Here is a 19,959-nt window from a genome sequence, read left to right as displayed (position 1 = left end):
CATATTTTGCTTCTGGAATGCTTGAAATACAAATTTCAATAAAAAATTGTTGGAAAAAATGTTGCTCCTATTTTATTTGGTAGCATGGCAGGCTTGGACACATAGGGATAAGAGGGGGTTGTGCTTAAAGATTCATGTACTTTATGTGACAGTCTTGAAATAAGTGAGTTAATAAATTATATCTCTATCTTCTTTTTAGCTATATACAGCTAAGAAGATGAATTTAAAATGTTAACAGATGTTCTGGTAGGCTTTATTTGAAACTCCATCTTTCTCTTGGCAAGACACCAGCAGTTCATGTGATGGTTTCTTTGTGGTCATCTTAATCATGGCCTTTTAATGAAATTTTCAGAAGTACTATTTAGGAAATACAGGAAGATTTGGGGGATTTTCTTACTGTTAAATTGCTGGTGATACTGTGTTTTATATGAAATAGTCTGTTCTGCTCCTTTTTAAACAGTTTCAGTACCTTGAATGTGTACAGTGCCTCCTAGAGGAGTCAGGCATCTGCTCTTCTCTAAATAATCTCACCTGCAAAGTTTCTTTCTGGATCCTCTATCCTGAGATACAGGCAGTGCCAAGGTCTGTGTAGATGATTGGTTTGCTCTCAGAAAGTAGAAAGCTCAGTACAAGACATTTCTGTAACTGTGATCCTGGAACATTTCTTGGAGTTGTGTAAAGACTGGGTCACTTCAGGGCACTTTCCACTAAGTCATACCATTTTTATGCTGAAAAGACATCTTGTAAAATAAAGTACTTCCAAAACTTTTTTGTGTTACCAACTGCTTAGTGCTTATAATCTGTGATGGGAGGCATTCTGAATTAGTGCTGTGTTCTGGTCTGGCAAAGACCAAAAAATTTTGGGAAATGTTTCAGTTCCAGATAAATATATTTTCTGCATTCTTTTGTCTGCACTGATGGCCATTTCCCACACTCTGGCTGGAGGAAGAAAACTGTTGAAGCTTGTTTAGGTTTGTCAGAAGTTTCCTGGGCACAAGCTGGTTGGTGCACAGAGGCATTCAGTATACACAATATAGAAACTCTTCTGTAGTGCATGGGAATGCCACTGTGCTACTGAATAGTGCAAGTTTGAGTTCAGGTGGCAGTTTTTGACTTTCTAAAACATCATGTGCTCTGTTTCTGTGTAGTGGACTTATACAAGCTGAATATTGTATGCTTTGGGGTTTTTTTGTCCATAATGTGTGTCCTTTGAAGGTATTGGTTCTACCTCCTAAAGCTGAAAGTAGTCAATTTTAAGCTTAATAATGCTCAGCTTAGTTGGGATACTTAATGAGGATTATGCATCACTGGTAGCCAGACCTTTGTCATCTGCCAACACATCTTTATAGATCAGCACTTGAGCTGGGGAATGTTTCCCCACCAGTGCTGAATATTCAGACATGGCTGTCCTTAGGGAAAGAGGATAGATAGGTGGGCTGTGCAAAAGTGAGTAACTGTAACTGTTGGCATTGCAGTTCACAGATAACTGTTCCCTATGGTTCAGCATCAGATAGGCAGTATTTCCTCTCTGCTTCCAGAGAGTGCATTTAGAAAGTTATTTTGAAGCTGACACGTTTCATGCAATCCATCTTTATTGCACGTTATCAAAAACCCTATTTACAAAGATTTGTTGTACGTATCACAAGTTCAGTTTATGATCACAGACAGTTCTTGATTAAGAATTCTTTTTGTTCAATTTTGTATGCTCTTAAATGCCAGAGGGAAATAATGTAAAAGATTTTTGCTGTACCATCTACTCTGATAGTGACTAATCAATGTACTTGTCTGGTTATGTAAAAAGAACGCTTACAGATATGTCTATTTCTTTTGTAGCTAGACAAAATTCTAAGTATTTTACACTGATACAGACAAAGTTGTGAAACATGATCTTGTTTTTAAAATAGTGTATGTTTTCTTCCCAATTACCCTTAGGTCTCACTAGGAGGTGTTGATCTCACAGTGCGTGTCCTCACAACAGGTTACTGGCCTACCCAGTCAGCCACACCAAAGTGCAACATCCCTCCAGCTCCCAGACATGCTTTTGAAATATTTAGAAGGTATGTATTACTACAGATTTTTAGGCAGAGGTTTAAGAAGGAACTTTCTAAACTTACCTGTACAGATTTCTTTTTTTACCTGCACAGATGTTTTTTTAACAGCTTTACTGTTAAAGATGTGCTGGCAAATTGTTCTTTTTCAGCTCATGTGAAAATTGGAGAATGCAATACTTGCATTATGATGCTCGAGGTTTTGGGAGATATTAAATAAAATTCTGACAGAAGTTAATGTTTTGAAAAAGCAAAAAGTTATAAATGTTTTAAGAATGTCCTCAATAGCTCCAAAAGGCTATGTAACTTTTAAAATGTATTTCCTCTTCATTACAAAATGCAAGCTATATATTGTTTTCATTTCAATTCTATTACAGATTTTATTTAGCCAAACACAGTGGGCGACAGCTGACACTCCAGCATCACATGGGTTCTGCAGATCTCAATGCCACTTTCTATGGGCCTGTTAAAAAGGTAGAGAATCAAGATTATATAAATATTGTATCTCTTGTTAAAATAAGCAAATGCATTTTTTTGTAACTTTGGAATTTTGTGAAATAAAAGCAAACCTACTGAGAATGTAAGAATAAGAAAAAGATGCCTTCCATTAGCCTTATAGTCTGATTCTTTCTGTGCAGTAGTTTTGCTTTGACTATTTTTTCCCCTCTGAATTTAATTTGAATGCATCACTCAGCATTATCTTTTACTTGTAGAAAAGTAATAAATGTGATCTTGAAGGGACATCAGTTGTTTCAGTGGATTACTCAATTGTTTGAGTAATAAATGTAATCTTGAAGGGACCTCAATTGTTTGGATTTTTTTGACTATCAGTGAAAAGAAACTTGTTACTTATTTTTGCTAAGCCAAGTTTAGCCTGCTTTTATATGCAGAGTGCAATGTAGACAACATTTTTTCAGAAACAAGACTCTAGCAGAGTTTATAGAAGTACAATGCTTAATTTGTATGTGTACAAGAAAGGAGTTTTATAGTGATTAGACCAGTACTAAATGCTAAACTAGAACTGGCATGATGCTTGGGGATGTAGGAGGCAATGCAAAATTAAAGCAAAATTATTACAACAAAGTGTTAATAACATGCGCTTGTGAGGATGTTGAAATTTTGTTACCGTAGGATAAATATGTTGATAACTTTAAAGATAAGCCCAGGAAAACTTGGAGGGTGGAGAAGTAATGGAACAGGAGGCTCAGAGGTTGTGAAGTCTCCATCCTTAGCAGTGGTTGGTGGCTGTAGATGGCCTGGTCTGGGCTCTGTATGGGCCTCCAAGCTCAATCTCCCTGGTATTGTGAGGCAGCTGCTGGGGAAACACTCTGGTCATGCCCCTAGATAGTTGCTTTTCTGTCACTTCTGTAGGCTGATCTCCTAGAGAAATTTTTCATCATGAAGCTTTGATCTTATCAGGATAAAATATTTTTAAGTGAAGAATAATCTAACAGTAGCTTTGGAATTTTAAAATAGGAAGATGGCTCAGAAGTTGGTGTAGGAGGTGCCCAAGTAACTGGCTCAAATACACGGAAGCACATATTGCAAGTCTCCACTTTCCAGATGACAATATTAATGCTATTTAACAACAGAGAAAAATACACATTTGAGGTAAGTGGTGTGGGTTTCTTACCTGATTCTAAATAACTGGTTTGGGCACTTTCTTGTCCTCTTGAGTTAGGCATTTGAAGATCAGGTGTTTCTCATTCTGAGTATTGATCAGGCCAATTAACACAAGAAGCAGATTGTTAGCAATGCACCTGGGAAGCAGTTCTAGGGGAGGAAATTATTTGGGAGCTGAAGTTTTCAGAAATGTTTTAGAATTGTGAGTGGGGTTCTTCTAGGCCATTGGACTGTAGAAAAGCTGAAGTTGCAATGCAGCAGGTGGCTCCATATCCTCATTTTGTTTTGGAGAAACTGGATTTAGAGGCCAAAGGGTGGAGAAGGATCCTGGCTTCTGGAATACCTAAGTAAAATTGGCAGGCTAGACCAAGCTGGAGCATGAATCAAAGAACTTTCAGCCTTTCTCTGGGCTGGTCAGCCAGAAAGGACAGTGAAAAAGGGTCTGGATAGATTCTTAACAAGGAGACTAGAAGGGTGTTGCTGGGAAAGGTTGAAATGTCAACTAAGAGATGATGATGATGAAGAAGGCTTTAGGAGAGGAGGAGGATCATGTGCATTGTTGTGTGAGCACTATATTGTTAAGATAAATTGATAGTTTTGTTTTGGACATTATCTTCTGTTAGAGCATTGGCAGCCTTGAAAAGCAGTATGGGTGCAGTTTGAAACAGTTGATTTCCAGGTTTTCTCATCTGCTTTTGACTGTGCTATGCATAGTAATCATCTGCCTTTTTGTTTGGATTGTGTTTTCAGCTTATTTGGCATACTTCTAGCATGTTAATAAAGTAAGTGTCTTTGAAATGGTCTCAGTAGTGATTAAGGAAGGCAGGATTTCATAAGAGACTCTTAATACTGATAATTTAAAATGTTATTTTAGAACACAAAGTCCTGTGTGTTATGAAATCCAGTGCAGGAGCATTACAGCTTTGAGTACTTAGTAGAATATTTGAGGGAGTGAAAACAAGGAGGGGTACTTAACAGCTCTTTTTTTTCCCTTGAAGCTAATTTTGAAATTGGGCTAGTAGCTGCCTTTTTTCACCAAATTGTAGGCTTAATGAGTAGTAGAACCTTACCCATATATGAATAAATAACACTTGGGAGAGCAGTGAAAAATAGTTTTTAATACATGCTCTAAATTATACTTTATTTTACCAAGACTAGATGATAGAGAAATATGTCCATCTGCTTTTAGATTGTATGTTCTGTTTATTTCTCTTTTGGGAATTCTTAAGCTCTTGCTTTGTGTCCCACTTGAACTAAAACATTAAGGAGGCATATTTGTGTTGTTTGGTTTCTTTGGTGAAGTGTGTGGGAGTTGTCTTTAATCCCAGCCAGGAAAGCTTATGAACACTTCAGAGGAGAATGAATTTTATCCTTGTTCATTGATTATTGGATACCCTGATTAACTGCTGAGTGCTGGGCAACCATTCCTTCTCTGTTGTGTCAGATGAGTGCTTTCAGTGCAGCAGAGCACGTGAGCTGACTTGTGTGTGCTTGTGTATCCTAAAACTCTCTGATACACAAGTGTTTCTGCAGATTCACAGCTCAACAGATTTATCTGAAATCACCTTCACAGCTCAACAGACTTTGCTGTTTTATTTTGCATTCAGTGTGATTACTAATTGCAAACTTGATAAGATCCTCATAATAATCCTAATAGTCATTAGACAATGTGATTGAGGGAAAAAATGGGATACTGATAATGTAAAAATTAGCCATAAAATACTATGGAAGATGAAAAGATTGTTGTTTAGAAAAATTTCTTCACCAAAAAATGTATACATTTATTGTATTTCCAATTCAGCAACATTTTATTTGTATATGCAAAATAGCTATTGGCCATATAGGTGTAGGTTAATGCTACTGAAGTGGAAGAGGAAGAATCTTCATGCAGGCCTTCAAAGAATGCTTATTTTTTTCTACAAATTCATTTTCTAATCAGGTCTTATACCCAACATATCTTTCAGTTGATTTATATTACAAGTCAGTATTTTAAAATGTGAAATGCTCACTTTTTGTAATGGCATCAGAAATAAGCGTGGTTCTTTATGTTTAACAAACAAGAAATACAAATGTGACCATAGTAGAAGTTAAGTTGTGGAATAATTAAAAAAAATGAGAGATTAGAACTGTAAATTAGATTACCTGTTCCCTCTTTTGCTGTCTTCTTTGTAAGGTACACAAGTTGCAGTATGTCTGCAGTCCAAATAAAACTAAAAATACTTTTCATTATTTCAACAAAATGGCAATTCTTTTCCTTTGGTTTTTCCTGCATATTTTCATTCTAATAATCTGTTTTCTTGTATAGACTTGACAGAGTTCTATACCAGGAATGATCTCTTTTGTAGCCCCTAGACAGAGCTATCACTGTGATTGTGTAATCAGTACTACACCTGTGTACAAATCTAATGTGTTTTGTAAAATAAGGCATTTTTGGAGATGAGGAAGAAGTATACATTTCTGACTGCTACATCAAATATCTACATAAAATAATGTTCAGAAAAACATTATGCTGCAGGCTGAGGGAAAGACAGCACAGGAACATCTGTTATTCCCATTTACATTCATAGCTGCATTTTTTTAATTCAGCTTGAAATTTTTGGCTCCTTCTGAGGCAGCATATTGCAGTGCAATTCTTTGTGGTCCTTGCTTTAATGCTGGCTTCTAAATTCTAAAAGTGAAATGGTTTGAGTGTGTTCATGGCTCAGCTGCAGAGTGAATTACAGCAGCAAATAGTGGTTTATATAAGGATGGGTAGCATGAAACCTCAAATTCCCTTTTGGCTCTTTGTTTCACTTTTGTTAAAAGCAGAGTGTATATATATGTATGGCCTTGTAGAACTGATGCAGTTTTGAAATTATTAATTTTAATTCTTCATAAAAATCAAAGTCTGGGAGCCTGCATGTCAGTGGCATTGCATCATTAATAAGCTGGGTTTGGTTTGTAGCTTTTAAGGCTTTTCATTTATCTAAGCTCTAAAATCTTGTACCTTCCCTTGGTTTGTTAAGTTTTATGCTAATCAGTCCATTTCAGTAAGATTTTTTTGTTGTGACCATGTAAAGGATTATAGCTTCTTAGGATTTTTTTTTAAATAGTACTTTTTACTGAATCTGAAACAAATGTATGAAGGTGACAACTGTGTTTTAAATAAACCAGCAAAGGAAGAAATAGTAACTTTCTGTGAGTAGCTTGGAAAAAAAACCATTTTGTTAGTAGGAAATAAAATATTTACAACTTATTTCAAATGGTATAAGTATTTCTGAATGCATTATGCTAAGAATGCTCTAGGGAACATTTTAGTAGTTCCAAATCATCTATAACCAGAAGGTACCAAAAATCCTGAATTTTTAAAATTTTGGATTGGGTGATTTTATTCTTTTTACCTCATTCCAGTTCACTTGACCTTATGACAAAAACAGTTTTGCGTGGCTTCACGTAAAGTCACCACTCTGTGTGTAGTGTTGGGTCAAGTTAAAAAATAATGCCTATGTTGTCTGAGCCTTGGCATCACAGAGAGCTGGTAGAGAGATGCTGTGCATGAGGTGCAGTCTAGTTCCTGATAAAAGTCTGAGTCAAAGCCACTACATCCAAATAATTTTTATTCTATGTTGTCAGTGATAAGAGAAATGTGGCCTTTTTTTCTGGGTTGATTTAAGAAATAACTTGAGTGTACTCAAGAAATAACATTATTTGATAGAATTTAGTTTGATTTTTCTGTCACTCTTTAAAGAACTTTTAACAAGTTGTTTATAGCTCTTTACTGATCTTAGCATTTTGATCAGTTGGAGTTGTTACTGCTGTTTTTAACCTAAGCTTATCACACATGGACTTTTGTGCCAGGAGAATCGGGAATTTATAGGGACAGTGTAAGGGCTTAATACTACCCTTGGAGCCAGAGTTGGGGAAGCTGAGAAGGGGGGGTAGCTCTTGTGGACAGCTGCATGTCTGTGAGCTTTATTTTTTCTCTTTGGCTGCTACGAGTCCCCCAAGAGTCTGAATGGGAATGTGAAATCAGAAGTGTCTGCAGTTTCCTCAGGCCAGAAATAGGAAGAAAAGAGATGAGAAGAAATGAATAGGAGCTCAGTAAAACACATTAGGTCTGAGAGAGCAGCATAGCTGGCCTTCTCCTAGAGCATATTAAGGCATCATTCTGCATCCAGTGTAATTTATTTACTAGGCCATGACCACTGTTGTCTTGCCTAACATCCATCTCTCAGCTGACTCTTGAGAGTACTGACAGAGGTACACCAGGTTATGTGCATGGTTTACAAACAGTCTTCTTCAAAGTTCATGTTTGCTGCACTATAAGGGGCTTTTTTTGTATTTCACCTGGAGAAGTCCAAGCCAAAGGCACCTGCGCTGTAAATAAATTGTTGGAGCTATTCAGAAGGGAGGTATGATGATCTAGAGTATTTGTATGGTACAGTGAAACCAGACATTGTTTGCTCCATTTGCAAAGATCATCTTTTTAACAGTGTGGCTGAATGCAAAAGTATTTGTGCAGCTCTTGGTCAGGAATAGTCATGAATATCATGGATGTTTTCCATCACTGAGTTAGTCAGAAGATTTGGTTTCACCCTGTTCAACAAAGCCTGGTAACAATTAACAAACTCTTTCAGCCCTCTCAGAAATTGCAGGGAAATGGAACAGCTGGTTATTCATTCTTCTCCTTCCAGCTCATGGTGACTGTTCATTTGACAGAATTTGCTGAGTGCTGACTCAGGTGGATCATTTTGCACAGTACCCACTGAGACCTTGCTGCTGAATGAGTTCTGACCTTTCAAGTGCCACAACTGTCACAGTACTCCTTTTAAACAATCCCTGATGTTGTGTGCAACACACAATACTTCTGCCAACCATAAGCTAACTAAGTATCCTTCTTTAGGAAATTCAGCAAGAAACTGATATCCCCGAAAGAGAACTGGTAAGAGCCCTACAGTCACTTGCATGTGGCAAACCAACACAACGTGTTCTCACAAAAGAGCCCAAGTCAAAAGAAATAGAAAATGGTCATATATTTACAGTGAATGATCAGTTCACATCTAAACTACACAGAGTCAAGATTCAGACGGGTAAGTCAGCTTTATATTCTACTCTCTTGCAATGTCAAATTTGTCTTAAAACTTCAAATTATCTTTTGCAGGATTGATGTCCATAGAGGTAAAAGGAGAATTTTTTTTTTTCTTGGTGATTAGTTGCATCAAAATGAAAATTTAAACGCCAAGAACAGTGTAGAAGTCAGTTAAGCCTTTTACTTTACAAAATCTGTAATTATCTCTTACAGGAAATACTGAAAGAAAAATAAAATTCAAATTAAATAATAAAATGAAAAATATGCTACTGATTGATTCAGAAATAGGAAAATTGCCTCATAAGTTGCTGTACTGCAGTGAAATGAGTGATGTTTTTAGCCCATGATACAACAGCCATTTTCAAGTACCAGGTAGCTTATGATGGTTTTGGGCAGTGATTTGGGTTTAGCAAATAAGGGAAGCTGAGTGTGTAATAACCACTTCATTAACTTATAGAAGTGCTGGTGCTTGTGCCTGTAAGCAGATTTGAGTACTGTTCAAATTTTAGCATAGTAGTAATTAAATAACAGTTTGTTATCTTGTCAGTTGCTATCAAAATATGTCAGAAAGTGTTAGTATGTTCTTGTGGCTGCTTTTCGTTTAAAAAAAATATCAACTTTGAGAATGTCAAAATTCAGGAAAATATAATTTGATGTCTAGATGAAATAAATAGTGAAGCTGACACACAATGAAATATATTTTAATTTTGCTAACATAATTTACATTCTCTCTTTTCTTTAAGTTGCTGCCAAACAAGGAGAATCTGATCCAGAAAGGAAAGAAACAAGGCAGAAAGTAGATGATGACAGAAAACATGAGATAGAAGCTGCTATAGTTCGGATAATGAAATCTAGAAAGAAGATGCAACACAATGTGCTAGTAGCAGAGGTATGCTGGTACAGAGTCTTGCTTTTGCTATTATCTCATTAAAGTTACACAGCTCCTACTAACATGGTCCTGAAAGGCTTTTGAGAGATGCTGTATTTAACCCATCCTGTCTTTTCTCCATGTCTATATGGACATACACCTAAATCCTTACCCTTCACTTTAGGATGTGCTCATGAATGTATCTAATTTTCCTTCCTACTTTTAGTGCTGTTTGAAAAGCAAACCAGTGTGCTTTTTTAGCATTATTTTGGCTTTGATCATGTTACTGGCTGTTTGGTCCAGGTTTGAGAGATTTGAGCTCTTAGCAGAGAAGCAGAAGCAGTCCTGCTGCTTTTCACTTCTAAGCTCACACAGCTCCAGAACGTCACACATTTTGTACTCCTGAACTCCCTTAGAGCTGTGAAATTGGGAGCATTCTCAGGTTGTGACCATGCCTCTGTAGAGCTTTGAAACATACCCCAACATGAGCCAGCAAGTGGAGTGACTGTCAGAAGTCTGCAGGCTGCTTTTTGTGCTTTGTAGTTGTCACCATCTGTGTCTTAATACATTTTTCTGGTTTTTGTGTTTTGTTAGGGTACTTCCATGATCTTACTGTGATTTTATATTGTTGGGTTTTATTTTGTTTTAGGTAACTCAGCAGCTGAAGGCCCGATTCTTACCAAGTCCAGTTGTTATTAAAAAACGTATTGAAGGACTTATTGAGAGAGAATATTTGGCACGAACACCTGAGGATCGCAAAGTATACACTTACGTAGCATAAAATGCGTTCAGAAAATTTGATTTATTCTTGGACTATACTCTTCGCATGAACTGGGAAGTTCTTTTAAATCATTAATATTAAGACAACCATCTTCTCTATTAAATTACAGTACATGTTCTAGACCAGATCAAGCCTTTTACTCCTTTTGAGAGTTTTTGACATGAATTAATTGAGCTTCAGGCTTTTCAACGTTATCCCTGTAGAGATCATCCTTACAATTCTTCGGGAAAATGTGAATGTGCTGCGTTTGTTTTCAATACTGTATGAAAACAGAGAAATAAAAATGACTTTAGAAAATACAGCTCATTTAAAAAAATAAATTTGTTGGAATTTCATTTCCCCAGATCTTCAGTGTTGATGTAAATGTGTTTCTGTAGTGTTGCTTAGCACTTCGCATTGTATAAGTTGGGTTTAAAAGAAACCACAAGTGGTAAGGCAAAATTCCCACTTACCTTGTTCTGCTTCAAATGTTTTTTTTAGACATCTTTAATTTAAATACTTGCTCATTTTTTGAAGACCCGAAAGGACAGCTTGAGCATGCTTCACTCTTCCATGTGCACTCACTGCTCCAACAACATGAATCAGGAACTTCTGGGGGCTCTGTAATTTGAGTTCTTCTAAATTAAACTCTATATTGATTAGGTTTTTTTCTGGTTTCTTTATAGGAAAAAGGATAAGATTTTAGTGTGTATAAACTGTATAATAATTTTTGCTGTTGTACTCACTGCTGATGGTGGATTGTACAGGGCGATGTTTTTATTTCACTAAATGTAGACAAAATAAATTTAAAATAAATGGATTTAGTGTACACAAACAACTAATTCAAGTGTGTTAGAGTACAGGGTTGACAATCTTTTGGAACTAAATACTGTCCCCTGGAGATGTTCTGGGATTATATTTTGTTAATAAACATAATAGATGGAGCTGTAGCCCCAGGGCTTCCCATCATAAATGCATATTTCAGGAGATTAAAGTGAAGCCAGCGTGCACTATTTGTTTTTAAAAATGCATTTTAAACATGCAATAAAAAATTGTTACTGTAATGAAATTTTTAGTTCTTACCCTGGAACTTTTTTCTTCTTGACATTGTGCTGCAAAAATAGATTAAAAATAGCAGTTTGGTGGCATCATTCTTCTCAGTTAGAAATTTGAGTGTGCACTGTACTGCAGTTTTTATTAAACCGTATTTCTGACATTCCAATGCACATATTCTGTGCTTTCCCAGCCACAACTATTTTTCTGCTTTAATTCAAAACAGTATTTTTTGTCTTGGTTCACATTACTTTTATCCATAGATCTTGAAGAATATAGTTGGGATGGGCTTTCCAATATGAAGAGCTGGAAATGAAGGAAAAAGAGAAGCTTGGCTGTAGAGCGTCTGCCAGAGCAGTTCTTGATGGGCTGTGCTAAACAAGTGTGTGGTGCTGGTGCAATGTTCCAGTGTCACTGGAGAGTGTTTTTCACATTGTGTCCACAATTTTACCCCTCTCCAGCCTGTTGAGGTACAATGCTGGCTGTTGTTCAAGAGTAGGCTATTTCTTCTAAAGAGAGGGACTTGGAATTAGGATGATATTTTAGCTTGACTATTTGGAAGCTTTTCTTATGAAGCTTTAAGTTTACTGCACACCCCCAACACACCTACACACACAGAGAATAGTTTTTGAATCAGCAGGAGGTGGGGGTGGCTGAAGAACTTCCTTTGCCCTTGTCCATCAGGAATTTAGCCCCAAAAGAAAAGAGCTAGGCCCTTGATCCTATTGAAAAAGTGTTTGCTGGCTGTTACTAAAACACCTCTGTGTCTGCAGTGTAGGCAAATCTTCAGTAGAGATGTGGCCAGGGTTTAGCCAGTACAACAGTACTAAACACAAGGAGCTGATCTGGGCGTTTGCTTTTGTTTAAAGTCATCAGAAACATCTTCTTCAAAATGTAAATCACTGTTTCATGTACCAATGTGAAGGTTTTCTTTTATGTATAACTGACTCTATTAGCATAAATGTCGTGATATTGCATGTTAATGTTTTCCCATGGGCTTTGCACGGAGAAATGGGTTCAAGTCCTTTTCCCTGTGAAGTTTACAGAGATATGAGTGTTGTGATTTGGGAGAGGAGGTCTTTGTCCTGTGCGATGCCACTGTACTGTTGTACATCAGCTGAAGTTTCCCATTTCTGGTGGCTTTTGGAAGCACTGAGGCTGAATGTTGTGTGAATGACTGTATAATTAGGTGTCGAAGAGTGTTTTTAAAAGCTGTGTGGGCAACAGTGTTTGCCAGTAGAACAGCAGGTGGTGATGGCTGTCTTCAGTAAAAAATATTAAGAGTATACTTTCTATTTTAATAGAATTTTAAAGACTATTCAGGAAGAGACTTCTGCTTAAGTCAGATTTCAAAAATATGCCCTTTACCATTGAACATGAGGTAGAGGATTGAAAAATGGAGAATGTGAAAGTTCCGGTAAGAGAGAACAAGATATCACTAGGTGCTTAAGGTGAGTTTGATGTTTACACGTTTGTATGTTAGTGGGATTTCATTTACAATCTGTAGTAGAATTCTGCTAAGCCTTCTCTAATTTCAGTTCTTTATTTCTACTTAAAGCTTCTTTGTAATTTTGTTAAAATTTCATTAGTAGAATTGTAGTTACATGTATGAGTGCAAGTATTAGTAAGTTAGGTTTCTTTGCATTAACATGCAGCTAAATGCATTAACAAGACTTAATAAATATGGAGTTTAATGCTTTAGAATTTTAAAATTAAAAGTAGGGTTTGACTTTTATAGCTGTTGGAAGATGTATAGGCATGTACTTTCCTTGTACATTAGTTTATTTAAAAGGATTTAGAATATTCCTCATTTACCACCATAAAAAATGTGATAATCCTATGGATCCCTGGTGCAGATCTTGCTCTTTTCCATGTTCACTACCTTTACAGCTTTGATTTACTCTTTGTGTCCCCTAGAATTAATCCATACAATTTTGACTACAGAATAAATGAATGTCAAGCAGACCAAGTCTGTGATGTTAAACTACTCCTGAATGCAATGTCTTTCCTCTTTTCGAAAGATAAACTTTGATCTGTTGACCCTTAAGTTTCCATTGCAACACAATTTGTTCTACTCATCACTGCTCATTGAGAATCAGCCACTGGTGTCAGATTTATTTTCCCTCACCCATGTGGAAACAGAAGCTTTGGACTAAATATGCTGGATGGCTGAAGTATTTTTATTCACATGTATTGCAGTCAAATTGTGTAGTACCTGATCGGTGGCACTTGCATATACATATATATACACACACATGTATATACATATATATATATATATACACATATATGGTAATAGAGCCTTTTCTAATGCATCATTTTGGCAATAAGCTTGCACAGAGATGGGGTTCCCATCTTTTCAGAAGTACCAAAAACTGGAACTACTTGTGGCCTCTGCATGTCCAAAACTGGCCAGAACTTCTATAGCTCAATCAGACCCTTTGGCTCTGCTTTGTTCCTCGTGGTGCTTAGAGCCGAGCTGGGCTCTGATCCTGAGCTCCATGGAGTCCTTTAGAGTGAGGATTTGACAGCCTAGATTAGACTCAGTAGTGTGCACAGCTGGCCACAGGGGTCATCTTGTGTGTGTCTGGGACAAAGCTGAATTTCTGCTGATACACTCATTTTGATAGCTCGGACAGTAAATGTAATAACCATAGTCTTCAGTCTGAAGTGTGAGTTTAAATGTTTCTCTGTCCTCTGGAATGCGTCATTTCAAGATTCTAAGATGCAGAACTTACATATCCAACTAAAAGCTGGATAAAGGTACAAGGCAATAGTTCACCCACTTTTCTGTCCTTTGCTGTGCAGGGAAGTGTTCGTAGATTGTGCCCCCAAACTGCATTTAGTATTCTGAATTTTTCCGCTGTGGTTCGTGGTTGGTCTAACTGCATGGACGTGGCTGGACCTCTTGCCCCAGGACAGTGCCTGTTGTGCTGGCATTAGTATATGCCAGCTCTACAAACAACTTTACTTCTGCTCTTCCCTTCCTTCCTTTCTTCTCCAAACTTTCACAGGGAGTAAGTCGATGGGAGCTAATGCATGCAGTACCTTTGAGACGAGCACAGAGCTTATGGGTAGGAACAGAAGTAACATATGAGTATACAGCAGTGATGTTTTGTTAATAATTCTTTCTCCTGCAGTTTAAAACTTAACTTTTATACCAGGGACAACAGATGCAGAGGAACTGTTGGATCTTAGAGCTGCTCTCCTCTCCTCTGTGAGAGGTTCACTTCATTTGTGTGCCATCTCCTTCAAGTCCTGTCAGAGCAGTGATGTTTGGGCTGGCAGGAGCTGAAGCGCAGGTGGTGAATGCTCAGGGCAGCAGAGCGGGGTGTGTTTGCTGCAAGGTGCATCTCTGGGGGGAGCGACGGAGGGCTGCAGTAACACGGGTTCCGAGGTTGTGCTGGATGTTACGGGACGGAGGGGTGCAAAACGCAGGTTCAGTAACTTGTGCTCACCATGTGCAAGGCGTTGACCTGCCCTGGTGGCTTGGGGCAGCCTGGGGGCTTGCAGCACGCCGTGTGTGTGGCTGGGATGCGGAGTGTGCAGTACGGGGCTGCTCCGAGCAGCCGAAGGTTGTCCGGGCAGGGACCCGCCTGCCCGCTGCTCTCGCAGGGCTTCCCGGTGCCCTTCCCACCCTCTCCTTTCCGTGGCTGAAGCTCTGTTAAGCACTCAGCAGCGTCTTTAACAACATGCGCCTGCAGTTTCTGTCTCTAAACTTTTAAGAATGTGTTTTGGAATAGCCACACTTCATTACTTGAATGTGTTTCTTAGAAGCTGAAAAGCTTTTGAGATTTCCACAGGCCACAGAAGGATGTGGATTAGCTGGCAGTGATAAATATGTTTATTATTTATTTCTCCCTTGTTGTAACCACTTCTTTAGATAAGTGTGGCACAGCTGGAGTGACTTAAAAGACTTAGCATATACTGAGAGTCTTGCACATCCTGAACTTGGAGTGGATTTCAAGAAATTAACAGAAAAATACTAAACAACCCTGTCTAAGGCTGAACTCCTGGTGCCTTGAGCTCTGTTGTTCCAGCAGTCGGTCTGCAGCTACAAAATATGACAGGACTTGGACTCACGATTATTACCTTTAAAAGGAAACAGGTATTGTGGAAATCAGGGGGGGATTTAGCCCTCCCAAACTGAGTAGTACTGAAATCTTGGAAACAGGGTATTTCCTGTGCACGAGTCATGTTCTTTGAGTGATGGAATTTGACAATGAACTCTGATTTTTCAGCTGTATAGAGGTTCTTACTATGAAGTGCTGCACTGGGCAGAATGACTGTTACTGCAGCCTGCTGGCAGCAGTGAGCAGCTGGTGTGGTACCCAGAGGGGAGTGTGAAAGCAGGGGCAGCCTCGATGCAGCAAGCATGGTCACCTGCTGGATTCTTTAGCACTGAGCTCCTGTAAGAGCCCTGCTCTGGTGTGTTCACCTCATGTGCTTGTCTGCTCTGCTGTATGAGCAGAGCTATTGGCAGCAGGGTGACCAACACCAGTGCTGGTGTTTGGCTGGTGACCCAGCCTGAGCTGGGAAACTCGACCGTGACATCTGCAGGAATTCCTCCCAAACCCCAGGCTGCATGATCGAGTCCTGGGTGCTCCACAAAGAGAGAGCTCAGCTGCTTGTTCCCTTGAAGAAATTGCTACTCATTGCACTCTTGGATGAAGCTGGGAATTGTTGTTCCTTCAGGGATGCAAATTTCACAAAGAGGCAAATATAAGTTCTGGTTCTAGGAATTGTGATTCAAATTAAGCTGTTGGTCTTCCTTGAACTGGAACACAGGGGAGGGAGTATTGTGTGAAACTGCACCACTCTGCTCTTGTCTGATGGTTGTGATATAGAATGTTATCAACATGGAATAATGTATATTTTCAATCTGCTCAGGTAATAATGGCATCGTAAAAGGAAGAACAACAGAAAAATGAGCTTTTAGGAACTGGTGAATAATAGAAAAGAGTGAAAATATTATCTCAAAGAATAAGAGATAGGCTCCAGGTTCTTAAATCACTCTGCTTCTGTACTTTATATCTTTAGCTTGTTTATCATCATCTGCACTTTAGCTGCAGTAACAAGTGTGCTCTGAAAAATCCATGGATGTGGTCTTATTGCCCAGGGACAATCATGCTTTCTGTTCAGGTGGGCTGTTAGGATCATGTTTAGTCTGGTGGTATTTTTATCCTCTTGTTTTTAATCTTAGTTATTTATTTTTATTAGGCTAGTACTTGAAGCCTCAATTTTGACCACGCTGTATTTATCCAATATATGGAAAGCTGCAGCATTAGTCCTTGCTTTAAGGAACTTAGATGTAAATATGATAATGTGAATGTCTCTATTTTTAAAATCTTTTAAATTAAGCCAAGTTTTTCAAGGACAGCCCAGCTTTTTTACAGAAGTGCACAGACTGGTAAGTGCACTCTGCCCTATTCCACTCTAAAGCCACAGATGTTTAGGCTGGTGCTTCTGGTCTTCTTGGACACAATCTGACTTTTATTTACACACACACACACACACACACACCACCAGTTTTACCTGCAAAGAAAATCTTGCAAATGCTTGGGTCTCCAGCCAGCCTGACAGTGTGCCTGCTCTCAGCAGTTGTCTGTGCTAAAGAAAGAAGAAATTCCTGCTCAGGAGGCAAAGGCCTATTCCACCTCCCCCAGTCCAAACTGGATGGAGAAAAGGGGCATCCACCAGAAGGTGCAACTTCCAGCCCCATTTATACATAGCATTCATTTTAGCAGTCCTGTTTTTGGGAAGAAAAATTCACAGTAAGAACTCCTGAAGCTCTCAGAGTGATGCTACATTAGAGCCTGGTGCTGCCTTACAATGGCTTTCAAGTTCATGTGCAGATTTTCCTTTGCAAAGTTACCAGAACATGCCACAAATCCCAGTTATGCCTGAGTTTCCTAGACCTCGAGAGCCACTTGTGCTAATATCTGCTGGCTGTTGGGATCTTGCTTCTTTTGAAATTCTGTTAAAGATGAGGCTAATAATCTCCTGCAGCTTGTCTGTCACAGCATTTGGTATCAACTTAATTATGCAAATGTACAATTCTAGAATAATGCAGGATCCAGGCCAAGCCTCTTTTAATTAGATGTTTGGGTGTATTATTCTGTATCTCAGGAAGGTTGTCTTCAGGAAAGCGAGTAATTAGAAGCCTTCACGGTGCGTGGGTCTGACCTGTTCCTTAGGCTGGAGCTTGGCCTCGTGTCGAGGTCACCACCTCCTGGGGACTCGTCTCATTAGCACTCGGCAGGGTGCAGTCCCACCCGGCTCTGCCGCTGGCCTTCCAAGAATTCTGCTTTGAGTCGCCTTCAACAATGCTAAATGTAAGCTGATTAAACAAACACTTCACTGGACCATGCAAGTCTTGGGTTTGTTTAGATCTGCCTGTTTTCTTTTGCTGGAAGATTTTTAAATGAGGCGTAATGTATATAAAAATTGCTGGGTTAAATCTCTCAGAAATACATCCTTGAAGCTGGGCACTTAAATTCTCATGTAGCAGGCTGACTTCCCCCTCGTCCCACTCTGATCTCTGGAAGTGTATTGACACTGGGGACGTGGCAGAGGGATCCTGGAAATGCCATCTTGGGTCAGTGCTGGATGTTGGCTCTTCAAAGTCAAGACACCAGAGGAGTTGGGCTTGTTCAGTCTCAGGAAGGTTGAGAGGGGATCAAATCAGTGTCTATAAGGACTGAAGGGAGGGTGTCAAGAGAACGGACCAGGTTCTGCTCTGGAGTGTGAAGCAATAGGACAAGAGGCAATGGCAGAAACTGATGGCCAGGAAGTTGCACCTGAATGTAAGGAAGAACTTCTCCACTGTGCAGTGACCCAGCACTAGATCAGGTTGCCCAGAGAGGGTGTGGAGTGTCCCCTCACCAGAGATATTCCAGAACCCTCTGGACACAATCCTATGCCATGTGCTCTGGGCTGATCCTGCCTGAGCAGGGAGGTTGGACCAGATGCCCCACAGTGGTCCCTTCCCACCTGACCTATTCTGAGATCTTTGTTACCAATGCTTTGTTACAAAATACTTTTTTCTGCTATAATAGCCAAGTGGCTCATTACATTTAGTGGGTCTTGGTTTGCCTGCATGGAGTGCCTTTGGTTTGGTTGTTTTTTTTGGTTTTTTTTTTAAGTATTTTAGACAAACTGAAAACTGAGGAAAAATGGACTGGCTGAGGACACATAACCTGCCTTTGGTGAGAGATGAGTATGAAAACCAACCAAGGCCATGCAGTGCCTTTCTACAACGTATTTATTACTACTAGGAAGCTCATCTCTGTGTCCCAGTGCTGCTTTCAGCCTTGCCCTTGCCCCAAAGCCTGGGTCAGCTGAGGAGAACTTTGTTTTCCTCTCGTTACTGTAGTCACCGGGTGCGCAGGGAGCTGTGGTTCAGCCCCGGCTGCGGGATCCCTGTTCCCGTTCCCGGGAGCCGAGGCTCGGAGCCGCCTCTCTCCCTTCACTCTTTCCCTCCTGGAGCCCCGGAGCTCTCCCTCGTCCCGCAGCGCCCGGCCCGGGCCGGCTGCCTGCGCCCTGCCCTGCTCTCCTCTCCTTCCCTCCTCGTGTCCCTGTGCTGCCGTCCCCACTCACCGTGTGCGGCGGAGCTCTCCGCATCTCCTGCCTGCTGACAGACCCTGCCTGGATTACTACTTTCTGATAGTTGGCTAAAAAGAAGAAATAAGAATAGCTTGGGAGAGAAGTTTGCTTAAATCAATGTAGTAAGTTAGATGGAGTTTTGGTATTTTGGTCATTGGGCCTTTAGTTCCTCCAAAGTGGTGATGAATTGGAATCACAGGTTTTGAAGCCAGAGACGACCTCTGAAAAGATTTTTGTATTCAAGTAAGGCCTTAATCTTGATTTTTATCTCAGTACTGTGTGTGATGTATATAATTGTCATCTATAGCAGGTTAATTTATTAGTTTTTCCCTTGTTATAGGCAGATCTTGAGATTGGGGTAAAATAAAAAAAAATGTTTTTAAAAGAAATTAGGAAGCCTGAATCATGTATTAATGAGGCCTTCTCCCAAGGTGCTTAGGTAATACATTCTCAGTCTCTCTCAAATTAATTACGTTCTAATAATCCTTGTAAAGTACCTTCCTTACAGATGTTGCTCTAACTTATTAAATCCTGTGATGCATCATCAGTTTTGGTGGTATCAGCTGGAGCAAAGGGCTCTGAACAGTGCAGAGCACTAGGCACAGCTTAGGAACTGATTATGAAAAGGAATTTTTAATTATCCTGCTGTGTCTTTCCATGTAGAATTTTACACTTCCAGCAGACAGTATTCTCTGAGGTTTCATACCATAAAGTGTTTATTAGTTGTTTATGTTTGGACTTTTGTGCAGGGCTTACCGGTGTATGCATTAGTGCCAGTTCATATTTGTCTTGCTCTTACACACAGCTGGAGTGCCCCAGCAGCTTCCTGCATGTTCTGCTCTGTTACCAGTCACTGCCATGTGGGAATGGGGCCCCAGTTTTTTTGAGTCCCATATCAGAATTGTTCACCCCTCCTCCCCTCAGCAAAGTGACT

At 39.4% G+C, this 19,959-nt stretch overlaps 1 protein-coding gene across 1 annotated transcript in view; it reads left to right on the top strand.

Annotated features, from left to right (window-relative positions):
• The window catches only part of CUL3 (cullin 3), a 55,320-nt gene extending 44,587 nt beyond the window's left edge, over positions 1-10,733 (top strand). The window contains exons 11-16 of the mRNA XM_021553698.4: positions 1,933-2,057; positions 2,426-2,522; positions 3,525-3,659; positions 8,554-8,740; positions 9,483-9,628; positions 10,257-10,733. Of these exons, the coding sequence (XP_021409373.1) occupies positions 1,933-2,057; positions 2,426-2,522; positions 3,525-3,659; positions 8,554-8,740; positions 9,483-9,628; positions 10,257-10,388 (822 nt within the window). The 3' untranslated portion in view covers positions 10,389-10,733. The remainder of the gene's footprint in view (positions 1-1,932; positions 2,058-2,425; positions 2,523-3,524; positions 3,660-8,553; positions 8,741-9,482; positions 9,629-10,256) is intronic.
• The last annotated feature ends 9,226 nt before the right edge of the window (positions 10,734-19,959 follow it).

The sequence above is a fragment of the Lonchura striata genome, chromosome 9 (assembly GCF_050655825.1).
Source record: "Lonchura striata isolate lonStrDom1 chromosome 9, ASM5065582v1, whole genome shotgun sequence".
In the NCBI taxonomy this organism is placed as follows: Eukaryota; Metazoa; Chordata; class Aves; order Passeriformes; family Estrildidae; genus Lonchura; species Lonchura striata.
The sequence above is the reverse complement of the archived record's forward strand: the minus strand, read 5'-3'. Positions and strand labels throughout refer to the sequence as shown.